Genomic DNA, 25,056 nt, shown 5'->3' with positions numbered 1-25,056 from the left:
CGCTGTGTCGAAATATTTTAAGAAGAAATGTCATCGAATGCTAAGAGCAAGTCTTCAAACCAAGCTTGTTTATGTAAAATGTTGACCATTGCTGTTGATGGATCATTTACATTGAGAATTAAGTTCATAAGACAAGTTGGTATAAAATTGTAGAATTTTTTAAAATCTTACTTGTTAAAACCATCACAAAAGAGCAAGTGTTTTACTGTGAAATTAAAAAAGATGACATTGATTGTGTTCAAGCAAATATTAAGACGGAGAAATGTGATTGAGAAACAATGTACTTGACGAAGACTACACTTAATGGAATTTTTCACAGAGAAAGTAATCAACAGATATTGAGAGTGTCACTCTCTGTCATAATTAAATTGTGGTACAATCCAATTGTTTTTTAATGGTTATACTGAATCTGTAAATCTGGAAGCAGGGAGGGAAGGGTTAATCAACATACCTTGAGATCATAGAGGAAGAGATAACACATCTAGTACTTCACAAATGGACAAAAGCATGTCCATTCAGACAGTGTGAGAGATCAATAAGTGTATTCTGGAACACAAACATGGTCATCTTGTCTCTCCCAAGATGCTCACCAACACAAGGCCATAATTACCACAACACGATGATTTTTGCAACATTTTGCATCCACATGAAGTATGCCATGTTTTGTCATTGGTCAGAAGAACCTTCATGCCATAATTCATTTTGTGGCGTGATTGGCTAGTTCTGATCACATGATGTTGAATGGTTGACATCAGAAGCTTACATGAGACCACACAGAAGTATTGACCAATAAATGGAAACATCACTACAGGTCACATTGGACGTCGTCCCACAATTACAAACTCACAACGTGAAAATATTAATCCACCTCACATATATAAATAATTTCAAATAAATCTAGAAATATACCTTTTTCATATATTTAAAATACACAGCATACAATATAACACAGTTCTCATTGTTATGGACAAATTCAGTTAAAAGGCAATTTGACAAAAACAAGTCATCGTTGATGACACAGTCCCCACTTGTTAATAATGGGTACTTTGATTACATGTCCTCAGAGAGGATAGAGTCCTCTTCATTAGTTAGGTCTGTGATAAAAATACTTTGATACAGATGGCGCTCAATGGCCAAGAATGAGTTCCATGGTGATGAAAACATAAAACCAATGTAGGCTACCATCCTAAAGTTCATAAATGAGTCAACTAGGAATTAATCAACTGGATGTTGCAAAACATTTTTGCATACAATTCTAACACTTAACAGATTATCACTGGTACCATATTTCATAAAGTTTGATGCAGTATTTACAACACTATGAGATCAACATCTGTATCAAGTTTCATCACATTTGACATTGTATTAATTTGTGGCTATATCACCCTAATTAGGAAAGTTCATTACTTATGCAATTACAAATTAATTAAAATGACACTGATAAATGTCTTTTTCAATGTTAAAGCAATGTGAGCTTAACATCGGTTAACATCTGTAAAGTTTCATGAATTTGATGCAGTACATATTTCGTGACATATCAGCCTACTTACGAAACTTCAGTAATTGACATGTTACTGCTACATGACGTGAAACAAATTGACGAGCATATGTATGAAATAGGTCAATGTCAACTTTGAATGATACTGGTGGAAATATGTCTGAGTTATGGCTCTGTACATGAAAACTCGTAATAAAATGGCTGCCTAGAGACCATATTGGATCGTATCACATAAAAAATCGACGTACATACATGTATGTATGACATAGGTCAATGTCCTTGTACCAACTTTGAATAAAATCGGTTGAGATATGCCTGAGTTATCCTCTGTATATGAAAAAATCGTAACAAAATGGCCACACAGCAGCCATATTGGATTGTATCACAAACAAATTGACGTGCATATCTATGACATTGGTCAATGTCCTTGTACCAACTTGAATAAAATCGGTTGAGATATGCCTGAGTTATGCCTCTGCATATGAAAAATTGTAAAAAATGGCCGCCTAGCGGCCATATTGGATTGTATCACAAAACAAATCGACGTGCATATCTATGAAATTGGTCAATGTCCTTGTACCAACGTTGAATAAAATCGGTTGAAACATGTCTGAGTTGTGGCTCTGTACATGAAAAAATCGTAATAAAATGGCCGCCTGGCGGCCATATTGGATCGTATCACAAAACAAATCGACGTGCATATCTATGACATTGGTCAATGTCCTTGTACCAACTTTGAATAAAATTGGTTGAAACATGTCTGAGTTATGGCTCTGTACATGAAAAAATCGTAATAAAATGGCCGCCTGGCGGCCATATTGGATCGTATCACAAAACAAATCGACGTGCATATCTATGACATTGGTCAATGTCCTTGTACCAACTTTGTATAAAATTGGTTGAAACATGTCTGAGTTATGGCTCTGTACATGAAAAAATCGTAATAAAATGGCCGCCTGGCGGCCATATTGGATTGTATCACAAAAAAAATTGACGTGCATATCTATGACATTGGTCAATGTCCTTGTACCAACTTTGAATAAAATTGGTTGAAACATGTCTGAGTTATGGCTCTGTACATGAAAAAATCGTAATAAAATGGCCGCCTGGCGGCCATATTGGATCGTATCCCAAAACAAATCGACGTGCATCTGTATGACATATGAAGTAATCCTTGTACCAAGTTTGAATGAAATCGCTTGTTGCATCTCTGAGATATCTGTGTGAACGGACGGACGCACGCACACACGCACGCACGCACGCACGGACGCACGCACGGACATGACCAAACCTATAAGTCCCCCCGGACGGTGTCCGTGGGGACTAACAACTAGGTGAATAATATGTCCTCATAGAATAGGAGTGTAATCCAACACAGGTCAACAACACTGACCTTGACCCTGAAATTAAGAACCTCATTTGCACTCTGTGACAATGAGTGAAATCAAAGGTCAACAATATCTGAAGAACCTTCTTGCCATAATTCATTTTGTGGTGTGATTGGCTAGTTCTGATCACATGATGTGGAATGATTGACATTCGACCATGGAATTTAAATGAATGTTTCAAACAATTTAAATTGCAGCAAGTAAAGCAAAGACTTTTTCAATGGTAAACAAAAATATTTCAAAAGAGTTATTACATACAAAGAAAAAATGTAAGCATTACGCAAGTTGAAAAATTTTAAAATGTAAAAGGTAGCTGCTAGGTGATAGAATAGGTCAAAGTTACATCTAAACAGTTGGAATAAAGATAAACATAAGTATCAAGTAAATATATAACAGCCTGCAAGGAAGAAAGCTAAGTATTTACAAGGTGACTTACAAGGTACATGCTGTATGTAATCATATATATATTTTCTATTGCATGAGAATATTGCAAATGTTTCTTTGAAATGGTAGTCTATTTACATGAACAGAGGATTTGTCTATGGTGATTATCCATGGATTTCTGATCAATATCAGTCCAAAATGATTCTCTTCCATCGTACATGGATGGTTAATAATGTTCTTGAATTTGAAAGAACCCTCACTTGAGGTTTAAGCAAAGTACAGTCATGTTCATAATTTGTAAGGAATGTATGGTCAGATTTCAAGCAATGATATCAGTAGTTTTTAGACTGAACCGTCTGGTTAGAACGTTCAGAAAGGGGCACGCCCGGCCAATTTGGAATTGTAATGTCAGCTGGAATGAACTGAACTCTTTCTTTCTAACTGATAGTGAGAAGTTTTCAGCTCCCTACACAGTATGAATCAAGAAGTGACTAATTCCTCTTCTACAAGTTTTCTTGTAAACATAATTTTCTTTACACAATTCCATAAAACAATTTTATCCGAATCTGGTTAAGCATTTAACAGCAACAGAATATATCACTTAAAAAGATAAACTTACCAAATACTTAACCCTTTCACCCCCAGTTCCCTGCATACAGGTCCAACTTTACCATAGAAAACAATGGATTTGGGACAAACCATGGTGATGAAAGGGTAATATTCATTAGCTGTAAATGAAAGAGAAGCGCTGCAAAACTATGTTGACTGTGGAAGTATGTGTGAGGCAGCAAAAACAACTGAAATGTGTGGATATTTGATTTTCAAAATGGCTGCCCTTCTCTGAATATGATATAAAATGACACGTAATTGTTGACTTTAACAAGAAATCACACTGGAAACCTCTTTTGATTTTCAGATTATTGCAAGCAGTAATAAAAGCATGGATCGGATTGTTAACAGACATGAAAATTTGTCCAAAATGTGCTGTTTGGCATGACGCATACATAAATATTTTCATAATTTACAATAAAAAGACAGCAAATTAAAACCATAAATCAATTGGACGGGGTAAGCTTTGTTTCTGTGAAAATAATTTACTCAAAAATCTTGGAATTCACTTCAACTGTCCACTGAATGACCAGGGGAAGTGGGTGTAGTATTTCATTAGGACGGAATGCAGTTAAATTTGTCAGGAGTCTCTTGACTTGGCATGTTCCAATTACCGCTGAATATGGCCAGTAACTGATGATGGACCCTGCAGGCAAAGCACAAAATATAGAAATGAAATGAAAACATGAGAAATGCAGCAACAGATTTATGTATGACAGTACCATTTGCTTAGTTTGGTAGTTTGTAGGAACAGACATATTTACTCATTTGCATGTATACTTCAATCACATACTTGAAACTTTTCATCTTTTTCTTTGATCGTAATTATTTTTTTTTATAATAGGTTGATGATACATGTTATTTACTGCTCTTTCAGCAAGTCACAAGTTTCTCAACTATGCACGTAACCCTTAACATCATATAAATTGACAAAAACTTTGTATCTTATAAAATACATGGCATCATTTGAACATGGACTTGAGTATGTCACACATTTTTCCCATGTCAGGGCAAGGAAAAAGGCAGTTATAAGGCCCCCCCAAAAAAAAAATTGTGCTGTTCCGGTAACATGGTTGTCAAAAATAGGGTAGGTAGGTCAGCAGGAATTTTTTATTCCAAAATATTGTCATTATTAAATATGCATTTTTCAGGGGTTCAGGGCAGTCAAACACTGGCCTCAACGTTTCCAGAAAAATGTATCATACATATAAAGGAATAAAAACAAAAGACATCCTCATTCAAACAAAAATAAAAAGACGAACGCGTGATTTACGAGTTTTTTCTTTCTTTTTTTTTTACTTCCGTGTTTACTTAGCTCTACAAAGTTTAGGGTTGGCAGGTCAATAAAATAGGGTAGGTCGGGTTATCCGAACAGCACAATTTATTTTGTTTGGCCTAAAGATTCAACTTAGCCTGGGAAGAAAAGAATAACAAGTGAACGTTTTCTTACCTTATTTCCAGGTTGTATCCGTGTATCGCATTTCCATCAATATTCCATTGAGATGACTGAGCCACGTTGTATGAGGAGTCATCTTCGAGAAGTGAAGACCTGCTGGTGTTGCTACCGTCATTGGGACAGCTGACGCGCACTGCTTTCACTTTCAACATGGTGGTGAATGAAAAGTCAAACTGTGAAACAGAAAATTAAAAATGAGTAGTTAGTGTAAGAATCTAGAGAACATTTCATCATTTTAATTTTCTTCTTTATATTCCAGCTGATTCCAGCGGTTCCACTGCAGGATTATGTTAGTGTTACAGCTAGGGTGGGGGTGGGGGAGAGGTTTGGAGTATTGATAAATAAAACAGGTGCAGGTGCATGACAAATGAAAACCACTGTGTCTAGGGGAGGGGGTGCAGTGTGTACCTTCCCACTAAAATTTGACCTTTGAATTTTGACAACTTCAAGTCAACAGATGGTATAATCACATAGGGTACAGACTGCCATCAGCTTACGGCAATGGTACTACTTCTTTCCCAGATTAAGTTTGGTAAAAATTTCAACTGTAATGGGAAACAACCGGGTAGAAGGAAGAACTTCCGAACTTTTGTACTAGGGAGGAGGGAATGGGTTTGAGGTCAAACGCAATGAATTTTTTTTGCATTATGCACATTTTTATCCTCTTTCCTCTAGACTCCATAGACAAACCATAGAAATAAATACCACTTTGGAGAAAGAGGATTAATTATCAGCTGTCCCTAATGGTAATCCTGACATTGACATCTTCCATTGGTGACATTGACAACCACTACTATCTGGGTTTACTGTCAGCAATGCTTGCTAAGACTTTTCACAACTACTTGTCACAAATGCAAATTTTCACAATGCCTACTCACCGGGTCTTTACTTGTACCATATCTCCTGAGATGCTGCAGGAAGTTTTTCTTTGAAGTGTTCTGCACCAGGATGAGATGTGCAGCCCCATCGCTGAGGTGTGTGTACGGCGATAGACCATGGTGCTGCACCATACTGCAGGCACCTGAATTGCTCAGAATGCCAAGGTTCAAGTAGGAGTCAGAAACAGTCTTCCATTTGTCATTGCTTAAATAATCGTCTGCAGAAATAAAGAGAAAGAACAATCAGTGACAAGAATTTTTGTAAATATTTCAGAATCCAATATCAGTAATCTGTATGAAGATCACTATATTGAAGTTATTTTTTTTTTCAAAATCAATGTGATAGAAATCATTAACCTTTGAGCACCAATTTTTGTTGCCTTTCTAAGATGTAACCCCAGTCAATTTTTTTCAGATTTTGCCAAAATTATGATGAAAATCTGAAGCCAATGAAATGTGATGTCTGTTTGGTCCAAAATTATCAAAACAATTACAGAAAAATTTACAAAAAATGGTAAAATGTTGCACTAAAATTTTGGTGGTAAATATTACAGCGCTCAAAGGGTTAACATGTTATACATGAAGATATAAAACGCTTCCTGCTACTTTTAGCACTAGTTTTTTTCTTAGAACACATCTCAATACAATGTAAACCAGGAAAAAACTTTGTCTATGACAACAGATTTTAAGGGTTTTGTTTCTGCTAACATAGACAAAATATGAGTTGAGTAAACACATTCCCAGCTGTTTCTAATCTAGGGGAATAGGGGAAATGCCATATGTATGAATTTAATTTACCAACTTTGCTTAATTATCAGATGTTATCAGCATAGGAAATCATTGATTGACTAGGAACCAACAAACTAAAAGATTAAAATCATTGCTTGATTGTTTACTGATTTATTTCTTTATTTGTTTTGTGTGTTTGCTGGTTTGTTTATACATTCAGTTTGTATTTTAGGGGGATAAAACTCTTTTAAAACTACTTTCTTAATTCCTATTTGAAACAGAAAATTTTGCAACTCACCAAAATCAATAGAGTCATCTGAAATTGTGGCAATTCCATACAGGCTTAATTTTGGAGATGTTGCCGGGTCTGATGCCGGCCAATGTGGACTGGCCATGTCAATGCCTGTGTCAGTCCCTGTAAGGCCAGGAAAACTTCTGGTCCTGGGAATCTCAGCTGGCACCCCTAGCCTATCGGTCATTGTCAAGTGTGAAGGGTCAGGTGTGAGACTCCTGACCTGGATGACATTGGGTCGTAGGTCAGATGCCACAGATACATTTACATGTGGTACATCAACGGACTGGTTGAACTCTTGAATGATAGTAAATTTGCTGTGACTCAGAACTTTGAAGTCTTCTGCTTTTTCACATTCTTTACAGCTGTCAGTGGATGAAGACAAAATTAGGGTTGAGATGACAAGTCCAAAGAACCTGACTTGGAACTACAATAAGTATTTGACAACACTATGAAGGTTGCAATCACAACATGTTATGAAATTTAAGGTTCAGTTGTTTTGCACCCCGAGTTTTAAAGTGGCTGTCAGGGTTTGTAAACAGAGTAGGTCAGTTTCGATTTTGCTGATACAAAATGTAAACCTTCTTTTTTCTATCAACAGAATTGTTGCTCCTGTGATCCTTTATGATTTTATATTCCTACGATATATGTTGGACTGCTTGCTGAAAACTAACTTCTAGTAGTCTACGCATATCTTGAAAATACATCCAGTTCTTTAGGACATACATGTAGCTATCTGCCAAACTCAACATAATTATAGATATGCAGTATGATAGACACTTACGCAGGTTGGCAAGCATGCCTCAGCTCACTTTTGTCATGTGGTAAGTACTCTATGCTGCAGTGATATGGCCTGGAAAAAAACAAAAGGATACATCAAATTGACCTCTGACCTCTGGATCAGCATAGGGTGAAGTGTTTCATACAGCCAGAAGAGTTTTAAAGTTTTGGCTTGTGGCCTTTGCAATATTTCTTAATTTAGTAAATTATCATATATTGATAAAACAAATAATCAAAATTCCAAGATGATGGTTACGTCAAGTAGGAAATGTATGACAGAATGAGCCAAGTGGACAAATTTTTGAACACTCATAATTCTTTACTAGTCTTCAGCTTGTGTCAACTGATTTGAATCCTAAAAAGAAAAACCTGTTTATGTGATCTTTTATGTGAAAATAAAAAATGCAAACAAAGAAGGTAGAGTGGAATTGACTTGACATTAAACTTGCAGATATTTAGCTTCTGTGATCAAAATTTTGCAGAGTGATACCTGATTTTCATCTAATTATGAAAACAGAATATTTAAGTTTCTTTCCAAAAGAGTAGTTTAAAGTTTCTTCAGCTATGTATGACCGAATGTTAACACTTTGACTTTCAAAACACCTTTCAGTGAAGTACAAATGCTTAGAACAAATGACAAGAGGAACTCACTGGACGTTAACCAATGACTTTGCCATTGCATATTTTCCTTTCAGTGGTCCCAGCCACTGTTTTTTCTTGGCTTTCTTGATGAAATCACTGGTGAAGCCGTACATGGCAGTGAATCCAAACTGCTGGAAACTTTGATCTTGGTACATGGTGCACACATCAACGGGTTGGATGTCCCCTGTGAAAGGTGGTCAGAGAAAAGAACTTTGTGATTACTGATGATTGTCAGCGAGCTTTCAGAGAAAATATTCAGACTGCGTTTGATGATGAAACTTTGATGAGCTTTATGGTGACATGTAAAATGCAAATCAGACCTGTGATTCATGTGCTTGGGTAATGTGCATATAGCTGCCTTACAGAATTAAAGGTAACATTTAAATAAAGACACATGTATATTCCATTAAAATGTGAAAAAAAATCTGATAAACCAAATGATCAGACACTAACTAGACTGGCCTAGGGACTGAAATGAGAGTACATGTTTGTAGTCTCATATTTACAAAGGTTAAATATTGTATATCAGGGAAAAAAAACACACTTCTTAGAATAGAATTATTGACTAACCAACTAACTTTTCTTATTTGTTTTACTTCAGTTCCAATTTTAATTCATTCAAAACATGTTAAATCAATAAACAAATGTAATGACTTGTTTTATTCTATTGAAATGAAGTGAAAAACAGTTCAGATTTCCAGTAAAGTAACATTTTTTGTTTATTACAATAATCACGGTGGGCCATTTTCTTTAGCCCTGTTTGCCCCAATATCTCATTAGTTGTACTAATTTAATTTGATGGAAATAACTTAATATTCCACTGCAGACATAATGCTTGTATTTTTTTGTGAAGCAAAATAATAAAAGTTTAATTTTGTGTTGGCAAATTTACCAACACACTGATTATGTAAGGTCAAATGAGGGTCATGTAGATGGCCAGCTGAATTTACTTACCGTATATGACATGCAAAGCTGCAACCACTGGATCATTTGTTTTATGGACGGAGTACGAAAGCAAGTCCAGTGGACCTGATAAAATAAAACATCATAATGTTTAGTATTGAACTTCTACAGCATGTCAATATTCAAGGCTCACCTTGTCACAAAACAATAAAAAAAACATGAGAATATTCAAGAGGATATCACATGTCCGAGATTATCACATTGCAGCCAGCAGCCAATGAAACTACTGAGAATTAAGTTCACAAGCCCAAGATACTTACTTGTAACAGTGACAGCCCTAGGGAAAAATTATTAGAAACAGGGAGCTATGGGTGAAACAAGGAGAAGTCTAATGACACAGGACTATCTAAGGCCATTACTTATAAATTTGATCGAGTTTTATCAGCACACAGCCACAACATAGCTGGTTTTTTACATAAATATACTGTGTGCATTTCATGAATATACATAGTTTAACTTTAATTTTAAAAGTATTTCTGTATCATCAGCAGGTATTGATACTAAAACTTCAAAAATGATTAAGTTACAGGTTCATTATCCAATGCAAAAATTCCAATGAAGACAAAAATAGAAAATCAAATGGAAAACAATGAATTGTTGGAATAGCTACACAAATCAACTTTCAGAAACTAGTCTGTGAACTAAATGGATCGACCAGACGATGAATAGTCGCAAGCTAACTTATTCAGTGTTCTATGGCAAACTGACACTGAAGACTGCATGTATTAGCAGTAGATGTACGCAAGCAAATACTCATATTTCTATGTGTGTTTCTGCACATGTTTTTGTTTGCACCACGGTCGATAGGAATTCCGGCTTTTACCCTTGGTCTGCTTGACAGATTATACCGATAACAAGTCACAGAGTTTTCAAGAAACCTTTAACTGAAGGTAAAATAAAAATTGTGAAAAAACTCACCAACTGAGATAATTCCTAGTGGTAGCATACACCTGGCAGGTGTGAAATAACTGCTGGTATCGATGTGTGCATCTTTCTGAGTTCTCAGCAACAATGCATTGATGACTTCATTGATAAAGCTATCTCCTCCAACACAAACAATACTACGTAATAAAGAAACAAAACATAGTGAAAATTTATTCAGTCATTAATAAAATTCTGGTCCTTACTAGTGAATGGCTGTACTTTCTTAAGTTCAAGAAAAAAAAAAGATTTATTTCTGGTCCTTAAAATTGGCAAAAGTGAAATGCTGATGCCATTTTCTTGTTTCTCTTTCTCCCCTATTTAACCACTACAGTATGGGATTATCAGGGCAATTCTTTTTCTTTTCACAGATGGCAAAATTGTTTCTCTTCCTATTTTGCATTTCTTGGGTGTGATTGGAAGGAGGCTCCACATACAGTCTATTTATTTTCAATACTGATGCAAAGTTATGAATCATCACCGAATTCATGTGTTAGCTGATTGTTGAGGAACCCTGTGGCGAGGATTTTGTTGAACACACAAACAAAGGCAAATAAAGACATATTAGGCAGGCTTGAAACTGCAGGCAATGACCATAGGCAAATCTCATTATGTTTTCTGACAGAAATCTTTGCCATGAGGAATTTCCATATTCTGCTTGCATGTAATCAGTCTTATTAAAATATGAAGTTTCTCTGATATCTTCTAACGCTGCTGAATGGGCTAACACATAATGCTTTATTAATCAATGTTTTCAGTGGAACGCTATAGGGTATTTGCTGTTCAATGGAATATAGATGATGCACATACAAGGGAGACTTAGTCCATGATAAGGGAACTGAATGGCCAAAAAGAAGTACAGGCACAAGGAAGACAATGAAGTAGAGGGTAAAAGGTTGAGGACAAGAAGACATTATCCTGAAGGAACATGATTTTTACTACACAATCTAACCCTTGATTTGAATGACCGTTTTTTTATTGTTCTTCAACAATAAATTCAATAATAGATTTCAATACACCAAAGCAATTCAAAAGGACTGTAAAACCAAAACTGAAGGTTCTTCATTCACTTAGATTGTATTGTATTTTACTGTACGTGATTTAGTGAATCAATTCATTTGAACATAGATGGGCCCAGGATGATGTGATTTTTTTTTATGTCATGCTAGGTTTTTATCAAATAATTACTAACTTTAATAAGAATTCATTTCCTGTATTAAAAACATACAGAGTTCTAAATTGACACTTGGAAATGACATTACAGCATTAAGGGTCTATTATTATGTATGGTAATTTTGTAGGACCATGACTATGTCCCAGTTAAACGGAAAATAGCTTTATTTCTGCTATTTTCATTATTGAATTTCTACCAAACAAACAGATTTGCTTATTTTTCTACCCTAAAATGTGTTGAAATATCAAGTATTAAATGTGAAAACATGATGCATATTGGACAATATGCAATGTTATTGTTAACAAAGAAATTCTAGCCCTGACCAAAGTTCAAAAGTAAACAATAACACATTAGGCAAATACAGACAGCTTTGACAAATATGAAAGTTGGCACTTATCACAAGGTTTTGACAGTACAGCAATAAACAGTTTTCAAAAAAGGAACAAAAATAGTGGAATAAGCATTAAAAGTAGGAAAATTGGAATTAATTTTGTCTGAGATTGGTACCATGTCAGCCTATGTGATTTCTAATGGCAGTTTAATTCCACTCTGATTCAGGTTTCACTGTTTATTCATACAAGCCCTAACACTCTCACACACATCAAAAAAGAACACCAAAAAAATTCTTGTGAATTGCAGATAACATGTAGTATGCCAAATAATTAAAAGTACTTACCCATCTATCTCAGTAAATTCCATTTCTTGTATCAGATGAGCCACTTTCTCTTGATCAGTAACTTTGAAATCAAAATATAATTAAGGTAGTAAACACCTTGAAATTGAAAGACTACAACTTTCACTCACACTTTCCGTAAGAAAACTTTAAGAATTCCTTTTGGAAATTGATACTAAAAATCAGGGGTCACCTTGCAAAATTTTGTACTAGGAAACACATTGCAAACAACTATTTCCAAACGATTCAAAATGGCTGCCATCCTTGTGTTACCTCTATGCTATAAAATAAAATTTTAGATTTTCAAAAAATACACCAGTAAAAACTGTCATGATTCCAAAAGCCTAAAAATGAAGCTAAACAAACGGCAGACCAAATAGTGTTTCAGTTTGAGAGTTTGAATATCTGTCCCCTATGCACATTCTACCTTAACGGAAAGATTTTATTAGAGGCTAGCTTGGTCAGCATGTTCTGTCACTTCACTATGTTTGATAACATGATGGCGCAACACTGATTACTCAAAGATTAATCACTACTAGAAATCAATGGAAACTTCCATATGCAAATACAAAATCTGTTAATAGGGAACATGTTTACCATCCATGCAGTTCCTGTAATATCATTCCCAGCAAATTTTATACCTACCTTTCAAATTTTTGGACAGAAAATACATTTAACATCAATATGACAGGGCCATGAGTGGGCCATTTGTTGTAAAAGCATTAATTTTCTTTGTGATTCAATTTCACTACTTGATGATGTTTGACACATTTTCACAAGAGTTTAAATTCACTGAGTTTGCCAGTAAAAGAAAACAATCCATTGTTATATAAAATTTTTGCAATTAATTATTTAGCGGATTTCATCTGTCAGTGAAAAAAGGGAAATTAAATCCCAATGAATAATTAATACCCTTTCATGTATTCTCGAATTCAGTAATTTTTCTATACATGACATTTTGAAGTTTACATATTAAATATTTACACACGTCTGTCATTGTTTACAGAACAAAACTCTCTATTCATTGTCTGTCTTCAGTATGACTCAGAAATTTTCCAATTTTTTGATTTTCTTTCTTTCTCAATAGTATTAAGGGTCATAAATTACAGCTATAGATCACTTATCTCAATCTTTTGGGCCGAGAAAATTCGGCTATGCTAAATATCGACCTGAATTGTTTTGATAAAATTTACAAAACACAACAGGCCAAATATTTGAATCAAACAACTGCAGCTAACAATGCAAACAGAATTGAAAGGTGGCGGAAGTGACACAAATCACTGCTCTTCTGTGTAAAGACAGGTCGAACAGAAAATTTGAACTTTGAAGCAGACTCAGTTGTTCTCACTGAGACAAGTTTGTCTGCAATTTTTGTTCAAAGAGGCATCTTACAAAGCAGGAAATATTTCTAAATAATAAATAATTGAGATAAAAATGCCATTGGCAAATTGCACAAAATTGCACTTTTCTAAATTATCAATATCCTGATTACAAGAGCTCCATTTGTAAGTTTGATGTTTTATTGTAGCTGACAGCTTAGTAATATTAAACTTTTCACAACATCACTTTTTTACAAACATAGTTTAATGAATAGGTGAAAAAAATGACAAAAATGTAAAATTTCTGTCTCAGTGAACTGGTGATCAGATGCTTCTAATCTTCTAATTAATCACTTTACAATTGAGGAATGTCTGCCTTGAAATATTCATATATTATCGAGTTTGTGGACATTAAAATATTTATTTCATGGCCTCTTTTCTGATATAGACCTTGAAATGCATTTTAGGGAAAACAAACAACCTGAATAAAAGTGTGTCCTGACAGACAGGTAAGGTTCATTTTCAACCTTTATTTTAAAATATGTGCCTGTAGAAGAAAAATATCCTGATTAAAAAGATGCAAATAAAGTCAGATTACACTGTCCTTGTCAAGAAAATTCCATAGCAGTCCAAGGTACAACTTTATAGCTCTACCTTCGGACAATCCATCAAAGGTATTATGACATTATTTGACCCTGTCAAACAACAAACTTGTTTGAACAAGTTTCAGGGTATTGCTTTGTTAAGTGTGCAGGACAAGTATTAGGCCCTTCCAAGCAATGAATTCTCTGCCATAAACTGAGTTCGTAACCCCATTTTAAGTATATACATTTTTGAATACCAAGATATTGGCAAATGCTGTAATTGGCATTTTGTAATAAGGGTCATGTGACTGACAGCATAATGAACTTGAAAAGTGAGCCTCTCGGATTTTTTTAAACTGTCCTAGTTTTTTTCGTTACTGACTGTTAAAGATATTAACATAGGAATCAATCACCAGCTGGAACATTGCCACGCCATAGAAAATGATCTACAGCCTCACAAACAAACATTGCAGAAACACTTCATAAGATTGACATTGACATCATAGCTTTTAGTCTGGTAAATTTCAACCAGAAACACTGCAGCGTTTGTACAGAGGAAGAAAAACACCATTTTTGAGACTCAGAGGTTTTACAAATTTACTGTCATGTGATCCTTATGCAAAGAATGATCACACAATACAAATCTGTGCATTTGCCAAATATCTAGGCCTTCAGAAAACAGAATTTTTAATTGGGATGCAAGCTCAGTTTTTTTAGAGAATTCATTGATTGGAAGGGCCCAATACTTGTCCTGAAACATTAATTGTGACAGGTTTGATATTGCGGCAGTTTATAATTTGTAATTTGAATTTTTGTTTCCATTAAAAAAACATATTCTTATTCTTCTGCCTGAAGTGTATGTTTATATGCAAAGTAGTAGCCTTGCCAACACTGCATTGTGGGTAATATATTCTATGTTATTGTTGAGAAATGAATTTTACTTTGGACTAAAATTCAGTTGTCAATAACAACACAGGATAGTACACTCATACAGGCTGTGTGGACAAGTTGAAGACTGCGTATGCATTACAACATGATTTAGGGAGAAGAACAAGAAACTTATCTATACAGACAGAACAAAAGTGCTGGAACATGCACCAAAAGATTATAGTCAATCTGTTCATGATCACTATTGATAACATTGGGTGTGGACCAAACCATGGTGATGATATTAAGAGTTAAACTGAGAACAATTGTTTGTTCATATCATTCAATCGCAGATATCTCTCTATCAATTGATTTATGAAACTCTATTGTAATTTTGACATAAGATTATAAAATCAATGTTGATATAAGACTTACAAAAATCAATAATTGCCACATACTGGATAAAACTGTTCAGTCCCTATGAAGTGTAAATCTTCAGATGCTCGGTACTCACCATGTTCTTTGAGACTGACATTTGCATAGTCAAATAGATATTGGACTTTTCTTCGGTAGATGCTGTTTCTTTGACTGGTCTCAGAATTTAAAAGAACAATTAGTTTTCTTGGTCTCTCTGGATACGCTGTAAAAGTTAGAAAAATATACTGGATAAGGACAGTTGATAATAATAGTAATAGTAAAGGAGATATGTAAAGTGCCAAATCTCAGAGCTTGAGGTGCTGTACGATAGTTGATGAAAGTAAACTGGCATCTGGACAGATCAGGATTGATTGGAAGTGTTGAAGATTAACTTGGAGATTGTTCTAAGAAGGAGGACCTAAGTAGGAGAAAGATCATTCTCCGAAAGTTTTTTTTGTTAACCTGTGGCGTCTTGAGAAGGCGGGAATAAGCAGAAGATCAAATTGCCTTGAAGGACAATACTAGGAAAGAAGGTCAATAAAATATTGTGCGCTAAAAATTGAGTTGGAACGATCGATCAATGGATTTCAAAACAAACAAGGTCTTTTGTTGAGTGTTTAATAGCTAGAGTTGATGAAATAACAAAATCTGTTGATCTTGCAGAGAAGAATCATAGCATATGGCAGTGATTTCAAACACTAGCATCAAAATATTTTGACCTCTCTAATATTTTACTGCCACAAAGTCGTATGGTTAGTTTCATTGTTCTCAAGAACAACTGACACAAAGACACACTTTGGGTGACAAAATCCTAATTGACCTCTCCATAGAAACCATCAGGGTCGGTAATCAACACAGTCTGCCAAAGATTACAGAAGAAATAATTTATTACTTCTTTAATCTTCAGCAAACTGTTTTAGATGAATATGTAGCCATAAAAATGAACAAAGGACAACATACTCAGAAACCATACCTTCGATGATTTTCCTTATCGATGTCATCCACAGTTGGCAGAGCCGTTCTTCGACACACGCAAGAGTAGTTTCTTGTCGCACAAAGCCGTACTCAGGATCTGGTTTTCGATGGAAGATGGTGAAACCTAAAGGATAGCCGCCTTTGTTGCCTGCCTTTATGCGTCGTTTTATCTTTACAGCATAGACATCCTTCAGTTTTATCTCATTTGGTGACTTCCCGAGTTTTGCTGTAAAAAATACAAACATAAATAATTACTGACTCATTAAACAATCGTGATGCGCATAATGCTTTATTTTATTGCAGTATGGAAATCATAGTTAATCTTCATTTGGTGCATTTAAGTATGAATTAATAAATACCATATGTTTTGGACATGCTGTGATTCATGTGATCAAAAGTAATCATAAAACACATAAGTTTTTCTTTTACATGCAGTGAAAGGGAGTAAAGAGTCAAAGGTCAAGGCCTTGGTCAGTATTGCATAATCATGTGACCTTTTGTTCAAGATAGAATACTTCTTTGATCTACCACTTTTGGGGGATATTTTGATGACCTTGGAGTGAATAAAATTTTCACTATTTTTCATTATTTTTGTGAAAATGGAAAATTTAGTTTTTCCCAATAGAGTTAACATGGGGATGACAGCCATCCTGAATTTCAGGTATCAGTAAATATTGGGAAATTTGTTTCTCACGTCCCCAGTGCGCTGGGAGTGTGAGAACACAGTGTGAGAACAATTTGTTCTCACACTCTGTATTGTTGCGCGACCGAACACCTAGTATGTGAAACGTATGTTGATTGGTCAAATCTGCTCAGCGCTCAGTTCTCTGTACGAATTATTTGACGAATAGAACATCGCGTAATGTACAACTGGCACTATAGGGGACAGACGACTGAACTGCAGAGTGAACAGGTTGTTCTAGATTTGAGTACGGTCAGCGCGGCGTCGGCAACAAATACACGGAGGATGACCGCTTTTATGTTGTAACGGGAATTCAAGCCATTACAAACCTATCGGCTATTTACGCTCGTCGACATATTTTCTGGAGAAGAACTGACTTGACAGCGATACAGTTAGCGAAAGACTTCGATGAGCGAGCCATTTGCACACGAGGCTGTAGCAGACGACAGCTTTCACACAATGTCATCAACAGATGGCCACCAGAGCTGTTTCGCAACATTTTCCTCAGATGACCTAGAGAATTTTGTAGCTGACCAACAAAACAAAATTGCCATATCGGTAATATACATGTTAACGTGTTTGATATGCTCATCAATGAACGGAACTTCATTTTTCTTTGCGGAACGATACAAATGAAACAAGTGCAATCGGGTGCTGGATTTTGATAGTATAAACCTACCACAATAAAATGCAATTTTCTAAAGATATTGGAGGGACGTGAGAAAAATAATCCCACACCCCAACGGGTTGGGATGGAATGTCTCACACTCGTTGGGGAATTCTGTCTCACACTCGCCTTCGGCTCGTGTGAGACAGAATTCCCCAACTCGTGTGAGACATTCCATCCCAACCCATTGGGGTGTGGGATTCTATTATTCTCTTGTACCAAATTTGCATGGTGACCCCTTATTTTTATTTTTGATTTCAAAAGGGAATGGTTTCCTTTTGGAAAGTTTGAGCAAAAGCTAAGTCTTTCAGTTTCAAGGCACATACTACCTAAAGTGAGTAAAGCCTCATTTCTGTATCAATGATGAGGAGCAGGAGGAGATGGAGGGAGGGAGGGATCAAAGGAGGAACAAGGAGGGGTACAAGTTTGTATATGATAGATAGCATTGTGTTGTGTATTGTTAAATCTCATGGGGCCATCAACTCCCCGAAAATGTTGTGAACAGTTCGTGCATTATGGACACTGCCTCTGCCACAGTGCCAGTGTCAGTGACAGTAGCGCACATTTCCGACAGGTATAAAGCTTGAACCACAGACTCTAGAAAAAAGTCTACCTTCCCGGCTGGGTCTACTCATTTAGGTAGCATCCACTGTATGCTTGAACCGTGGCCCATATCTCTACTGACAGCATATGGTTGCACTGCAGTACAGCACAGTCCCTCCACTTTTGTGGAGGGACTGTGAGTACAGACATGTATCTTGAAGCACTTGAAGCAGCATTCCAACGACAGAATTTGCACAGCTCATACAAATCGGCATGTCGGCACCTGCACAAGTTCCTCTGTCTCTGGGTGACAATTATATTATTAATATCATCGATAAATTTCACAACGAACATGACGAATTCCTTACCTTGCTGTGGACTGATTGGAGTCCACTTTACAGTCTCCCGGTCGAGGGTAACATCGAAGTGTCCCTTTTCGATATCGAAAATTCCTCGTAAGCAAGTACTCGACGCCATGCCACGATGACACCGATTTGAAAGTCATACAGGGTACTGTATATCCTGATAAGCTTGGAAAACATTCAAAATGCTGAGTTCAATAATCGGAGAAGCGGTAGTAGTTCTTATTCGTCAATTTCACGTGATCTTGTCCATGACAGGTGACATTGACATCAATCTTTACAGTTGCCAACGGTAACTGTGTTTTACCTGAAGAGACAGTGCTGTTAGATCCAGCTCGTCTGTTATTGTGTCTGATGTTAAATACGCTTCCGGGTTTCCTAAAATGCTAGCGAATGTGTCACTGTTTGCCTGTGTTCCCACGCAACTGTCAGCTTGTCCTTTCATCAGAAATCGTCGACTGGCGTCGTCTGTGACCCAAATGACCTACTACTTTCCATTTCCGTCGTGAGATCTAGCGCCCTCAACATACATTGTGGTGTACTCTTTTGTTATTTCCTCTGTTAAGAGAGTGTGTGAAGGGACTGGGAATTAGGCCTATCAAGAAATTCAACGACTTTTTCGTCGTGCAATCTTGTGACTTACCCAACAAATTATAATAAAAATACTTCTTTTTAAGCCTCAACATTTCCATAGAATAGTCATGATTTTATTTTCAATCTACTTGTGTCATGAAGTTGTACTTTTTGTGAAAGTAATGTATGGCTAAATTTGAATGAAGGAAAGAAGAATATGGCCACTTATACTCAGCTTCACTTAAAATCCAGACATTTATACATGCCAACTCTGTGTAACAAGATCCTTCTTTATTCACTATACCAACTCTGAAATAAAGTTTATTGTTCTAGGCAGCTATTACGTAATTACAGCGAAGAAGTTCAAATGGGATCACTTGTAGTATGGCTATCAGAATTTCAATTTGTCCTGAATTTTTCATGTGACTCTCAGGTCAGTGTTAAGCAGGCAAGTCAACACTGACACAGCTTACAGTGCTGATGAAATTGAATGCGGCCAGTGAGTGTAAAAGTTGGTATCTTGTGACAGGGAATATGCATATTTAAGCAATAAAGCACACCCAGCGATGGTATACCACGAGATTTTGACCAGTTCACGACATATATGCACGAGCGATAGCGAGTGCATATATGTAGTGAAATGGTCAAAATCGAGTGGTATACCGTCACTGGGTGTGATTTATTGCTATTATATCATAATAGTGTATTGAAATTCTGGCATGGAACGTCATAAAAGGACTTTACCTCAAGCCGAGAGCTAGTGCACATGCTTGCCGTGGTATATCGCCAATATACCACGGTTCTTTTCGCGGCTCAACCAATCAGATCGCTGTATTTGCACCATCAAAATACTGGTATGATATGATAGCCCAAACCAGAGTTACATGTGGTTCGATACATAGCGGCCGCCGTGTGGTATATACTTTTTCTATGCATACCATGCGGCGACCGCTATGTAACGAACCACACGTATAAACTGTGGCCCAAACATTGTAACTATGTGGCCAATGGCATGTGACCATTTGCCTAATATGTCAGGACAGCAAATGGTCTCCTGCCTCATGGGTATTTCTTGTCTCTGTCAATGACTACATTTTCCTTGTAAGCTGACCTACTGGATATATAATAAATCTCTGACATTGGGCAATTGACCAGATGAATAATAAATCTCTGACATTGGGCAATTGACCAGATGAAAGACAATTTTTCACCTCTTCCTTTCACCAGACTCTTATACCAACGCATAGCACATAGCTGTTGGTGTAAAGAGGTCTGTTGATTATGGCAATGACCCTAGCCCTGTTCCTAACCCTAGGCCCCAATGGTGGATGGGAAATCTGTAGATCTCAACGGGGTAACCATTGTGATATTGTGTCAGATGCAATCATTGGAAGAATATTTTTTGAAAATCACCTGTAACCACTTGGTATATTTTATACTTCAGTTATTGAAGGGCTGACCAATTGGTATAATGATCAACTGTCCCTCAGACATGGAGGGGCAGTGCTCTGACCAATCTGCATATCGACCCATTATCCCCCCCCGTTATGGAGGGACAGTGCCCTGAACAATCCTGCATATCGACCAACGACCCTTCATAATGGAGGGGCAGTGCTCTGACCAATGTGCATATTGACCAATTGTCCCTCCATGATGGAGGGGCAGTGCTCTGAACAATCCTTCATATCGACCAATTGTCCCTCCAGTATGGAGGGACAATTGCTCTGATCAATCTGCACATCAACCAACTGTCCCTTCATTATGGAGGGGCAGTGCAAACAAACATGGCTGAGAGGTAATTACCTCTTGTACCAACAAAATCAAGCAATCACAGCCATTATGCTAAACTCAATATAATTTATTCGGTGACTTCTTTTTCCTACAAAAAAAACTTTTGAGGAACTGGTTGGAACAAGGTTTGTTGCATATGTTACAGACATGTATCATGTGGTTTGATAAGTACATGTTTAAGCAAATCAGTCTTCTTTTCATGTAATGATTCAACAGTCTGTGAGCTTTGGTTAAAATACAGACATGTAGATGTAGTTTTGTATCAACAGCACTATGCAGACATTTGTAGAAATGTTTACCAGTGATTCGACAAAGGAAAAGCTCCTGTCCCATCCCGATCCTTCCCAATCGAGTATTTATTGGATTCTCTTCGCTGCTGTTTTTCATCAATTTCTCAAGAACTTTAAAAACTCACACAAAATGTTGTGCCTTTAATTTTGGAAAGGAAGTATTTCAGGAGATGAAAACAGGAGAGCTGTTGAGTAGTTTGCATAGATCATTAGTTTCTGCTCATCACTTGCATGCAGTGTACTGTGACTACTGATGGATGTGAGTTTTTCAGAAAACTACAAATTTGATTAGATGTTTTCATTTCTTCTGAAGAGTGCATCATCACCCTTGGTTTACACATACAAAACTGGTTTTAACATCTAAAGACTTTTTAACTTACTTTTCTTTAATACTAGCATCTACCCTGCGACACATATTCCCCCATTGGAGATCTGATTGACAGAATCAACCTTCATTTAGAAGACTGTAAGCAAAAATATTAACAGCCAACAAACAAATTCCCAGAAATGATAATTATTAACCCTTTCATCACCATGGTGTGCCCCAAAACCAATTGTTATAAATGGTGTCTGAGGACCTGTTTAAAGGGAATTACGGGGGAACAGGTTGAACAAAGCCGTCAATCTTTATCTTAGGGTTTTTAAGTATCATTCACCTCAGCTAAACTGTTCAATAAATGTAAACATTTGGGGGGGGGGGGGTAGGTAGGCACACCAGGAGAAACATTGGAACTGTTGTGAACTTAAACTGACCATTATTTGTAAATAATCCCATTTCCATTTTCACCCAATGAACTTGGGCTGCAAATATCCATTATATATTCATCCCAAATTTTTACTTCCTGGTCACTTTCCATACACTGTTCCGGAACTGGCACTTACGAGATGAAACTAGGGAACTAAATGCTACCACAGGGAAAACAATGAGATGAAGGTATATTAAATAGATGTTAAAAACCAAAGTCAACAGATTTTTTTCAGGTTTTGGTAACTATTTACAAAATATATGACTCTATAATGCTCTCCAGGGAGAGAGGAACATGTCTTCGATGCAGCTATTTCTCACTGTGCTTATAAATACTTCCAAATTGGAAAAAACACATCACATACCTAGACATTATCTTCAACAAAAAGTTTTTTTAAAAAATTTAAAAAAAAAATTAAACATTGAGTAATTTTGTATCATGATAATGATATGATAAGAATAACTGAGATAATAAGTATACTTGGACTTTTATGTACATGTTTGTAAAATGGTTCAATGTGTCTACATAGGTTGGCACAAATCAGTTGTAATTTACCCCAACTCTACAAAACCAGCGCTGGGAAAATGAAGTGAAGTTGTGTGTGAAAATTTTGTTTCAACGTTGCGGACAGAGAGAATGAAGTTGAGGATGAAACTAAGAAGCCTGTCTGTAGTCCTAAAGGTATACTGTCACCTGTTCCAATTTTGCACAGTTACCATGGAAAGAGAAAATCTAACCAATCAAAGATTTTAAGCGGGTGGCCGCTTTTTAAAAACAGCGCCCTCACATGGGCATTTTGAATACCAAGGAACGCCCCTTTGACCATATATGGGCATATTTAGATCAGGTGACTGTATACCTTTAATCTGGTCGTCTACCCTAAAAGATTATTGTAATCGGGAAAATTAATTTACAACATGATTTTGGAATGCCCCACTGCTCTTTATTTGATGTTGGCATAGGCAACTCTGTGAGTACACATCCCTCCTCTTTGACTTTGCATCTGCTGTTTTTACTAAGTATTTCTAAATTTCAATATCACTCAGTCCTGTCCCCTCCATTGATTGCTTTGGGATACCGAAGGGCATACTAAGCATAGTAATTCAAGGGAACCTCTTAGTATTTACCAGACGTCAATCCTCAGCAAAGACATGACATGGATACGAGTCATAGATGTAGACCATGCAGACTGTGTATATGCCAGTTTTGTTGAGCTAGGGTAATGATTGGTTGTGGTCTTGGACATAAGACATAATTTTTTACACTTCTCCTGTGATTTTCTCTGATACTTTATCAAATAAAAGATGTCAAAAGCAGTCTGTTTGACTTCCCAGTGTGTGTTGAGGGATGGCCACTGTGCAGCCCAGCTCCCAGTAAAAAACAGACGGGCCAATCAGTGAATACTGCCCCCTAGAGTCAGCAGTTCACAAAGTGGGCTCTTTCATGTGCTACAAGGTCCACAAAAGAGCTGTCAAGGTGAACGGATCTGTGAGAGTGCAACCAGGTAAGTCATGCAGACCACTTTGACAGACAAACTCCTCAGTACAATGCAGATACATAATAAATGAATATCTACTTCATAGTGATGGTATATAGGTGTCAAAATAACTAACAAATAATTCACATGTCACAGTATATAATGTATCTTATGAGCATTAGACAAGGTTCATGACTTTGGGAGGATGTGAATTCAAAACCAATATTTGGTGGTGTCGGGGTATGTTTTTTTTACTTCTAAACTGTACACAATACAATACATTCCTGTGTGTGTTGAACTTCTACTTCATAAGTGTTTGGGTTTAATATAAAATTTTTATAATGATTTCGCTACAGTTTAACAATGTTGACAATTTCAATCATAGGATTTCAGGATAACTGTGTAAAGATCACATCAAGTGAACCGTCAATCTGTCTTTTTAAGTTGTCTGAACTGTTGTCCATTTTAAGATAAACTGTCGTTGTAAGTTACTGTAATTATTTTTGAAAATCACCACTTCCAAATTATCTCCTTGATTTCTGATTTCCAGTTAAAACCATCCATTACCACCCACAATCAAAAAGTCTTTGAAGAGCGGTCCATCCAGTCACCTGCCATGATTGCGATCACATGACTTGAGGTGAAATATATCAAACCGTTTTCACACTATCCGTTTGTGATTGGCAAATGCAATCCATCCAATCATCTCCCATGAATCTGATCACATGATTTGCAGTGAAATTTTTGTCCAATCGCGTCCATTGATTCCAATCACATGATTTACAGTTAGTGACTAGGAATCGTGCCTTGTCAAAACGTCAGTCTTGCACAAAACCATGAACAGTCTACACAGCTACTGACAATGTTGGCTATGAGTTCTGTCACAAGCCCAATGAAGCTTCCACACAGACAGTGCCATGATAAATGATGTTTCAGATCTCATTCCTGCTTCTTGGTGTCAAGACACCTTTTCTTTAGAAGGCCTTCAATGTCATTTCCTCTGAAAAAAACAAAACAAACCAAGAAATCAAAATCATCTTACGGAATGCAGCAATCTATTGATATTAGTCTGGTGACATAGACATTTCAATGATCTAATTATACTTGTGCATGTTTACTTTAAAAAAAATCTGTTTGCCTGTCTATAAGTCTAAACCTGTGCCACAGATATGAGCAATACCTGTACTACAGAGATGGCCAATACCTGTGCTACAGAGACAAGCAATAAGTGTACTACATAGATGGCCAATACCCGTGCTACAGAGACAAGCAATAACTGTACTACAGAGATGGCCAATACCTGTGCTACACAGAGACAAGCAATAACTGTACTACATAGATGGCCAATACCTGTGCTACAGAGATAAGCAATAACT

At 36.5% G+C, this 25,056-nt stretch overlaps 2 protein-coding genes across 10 annotated transcripts in view; both read right to left on the bottom strand.

Moving 5' to 3' along the window:
- Window positions 1–38: 38 nt before the first annotated feature.
- On the bottom strand, window positions 39–19,300 carry LOC139140084 (ceramide kinase-like protein). The gene is made up of 12 exons (XM_070709090.1): window positions 18,810–19,300; window positions 16,548–16,775; window positions 15,672–15,797; window positions 12,391–12,451; window positions 10,538–10,680; window positions 9,611–9,685; window positions 8,666–8,840; window positions 8,019–8,087; window positions 7,241–7,599; window positions 6,214–6,431; window positions 5,330–5,508; window positions 39–4,525 (listed from the first exon to the last, which is right to left on the bottom strand). Exons 1-12 carry the CDS (start codon window positions 18,916–18,918, stop codon window positions 4,435–4,437), a joined length of 1,833 nt encoding a protein of 610 aa, XP_070565191.1. The 5' UTR covers window positions 18,919–19,300; the 3' UTR covers window positions 39–4,434.
- Window positions 19,301–21,213: 1,913 nt separating this feature from the next.
- The window catches only part of LOC139140088 (recombining binding protein suppressor of hairless-like), a 37,322-nt gene continuing 33,479 nt past the window's right edge, over window positions 21,214–25,056 (bottom strand). For all 9 annotated transcript variants that reach the window (XM_070709104.1, XM_070709106.1, XM_070709105.1 and 6 more), the window contains one exon: window positions 21,214–24,680. In XM_070709104.1, coding sequence (XP_070565205.1) covers window positions 24,655–24,680 — 26 coding nt within the window. In that variant the 3' untranslated portion in view covers window positions 21,214–24,654. The remainder of the gene's footprint in view (window positions 24,681–25,056) is intronic.

Source organism: Ptychodera flava, chromosome 9, assembly GCF_041260155.1.
Source record: "Ptychodera flava strain L36383 chromosome 9, AS_Pfla_20210202, whole genome shotgun sequence".
NCBI lineage: Eukaryota > Metazoa > Hemichordata > Enteropneusta > Ptychoderidae > Ptychodera > Ptychodera flava.
This window is presented reverse-complemented; position numbering and strand designations above follow the sequence as displayed.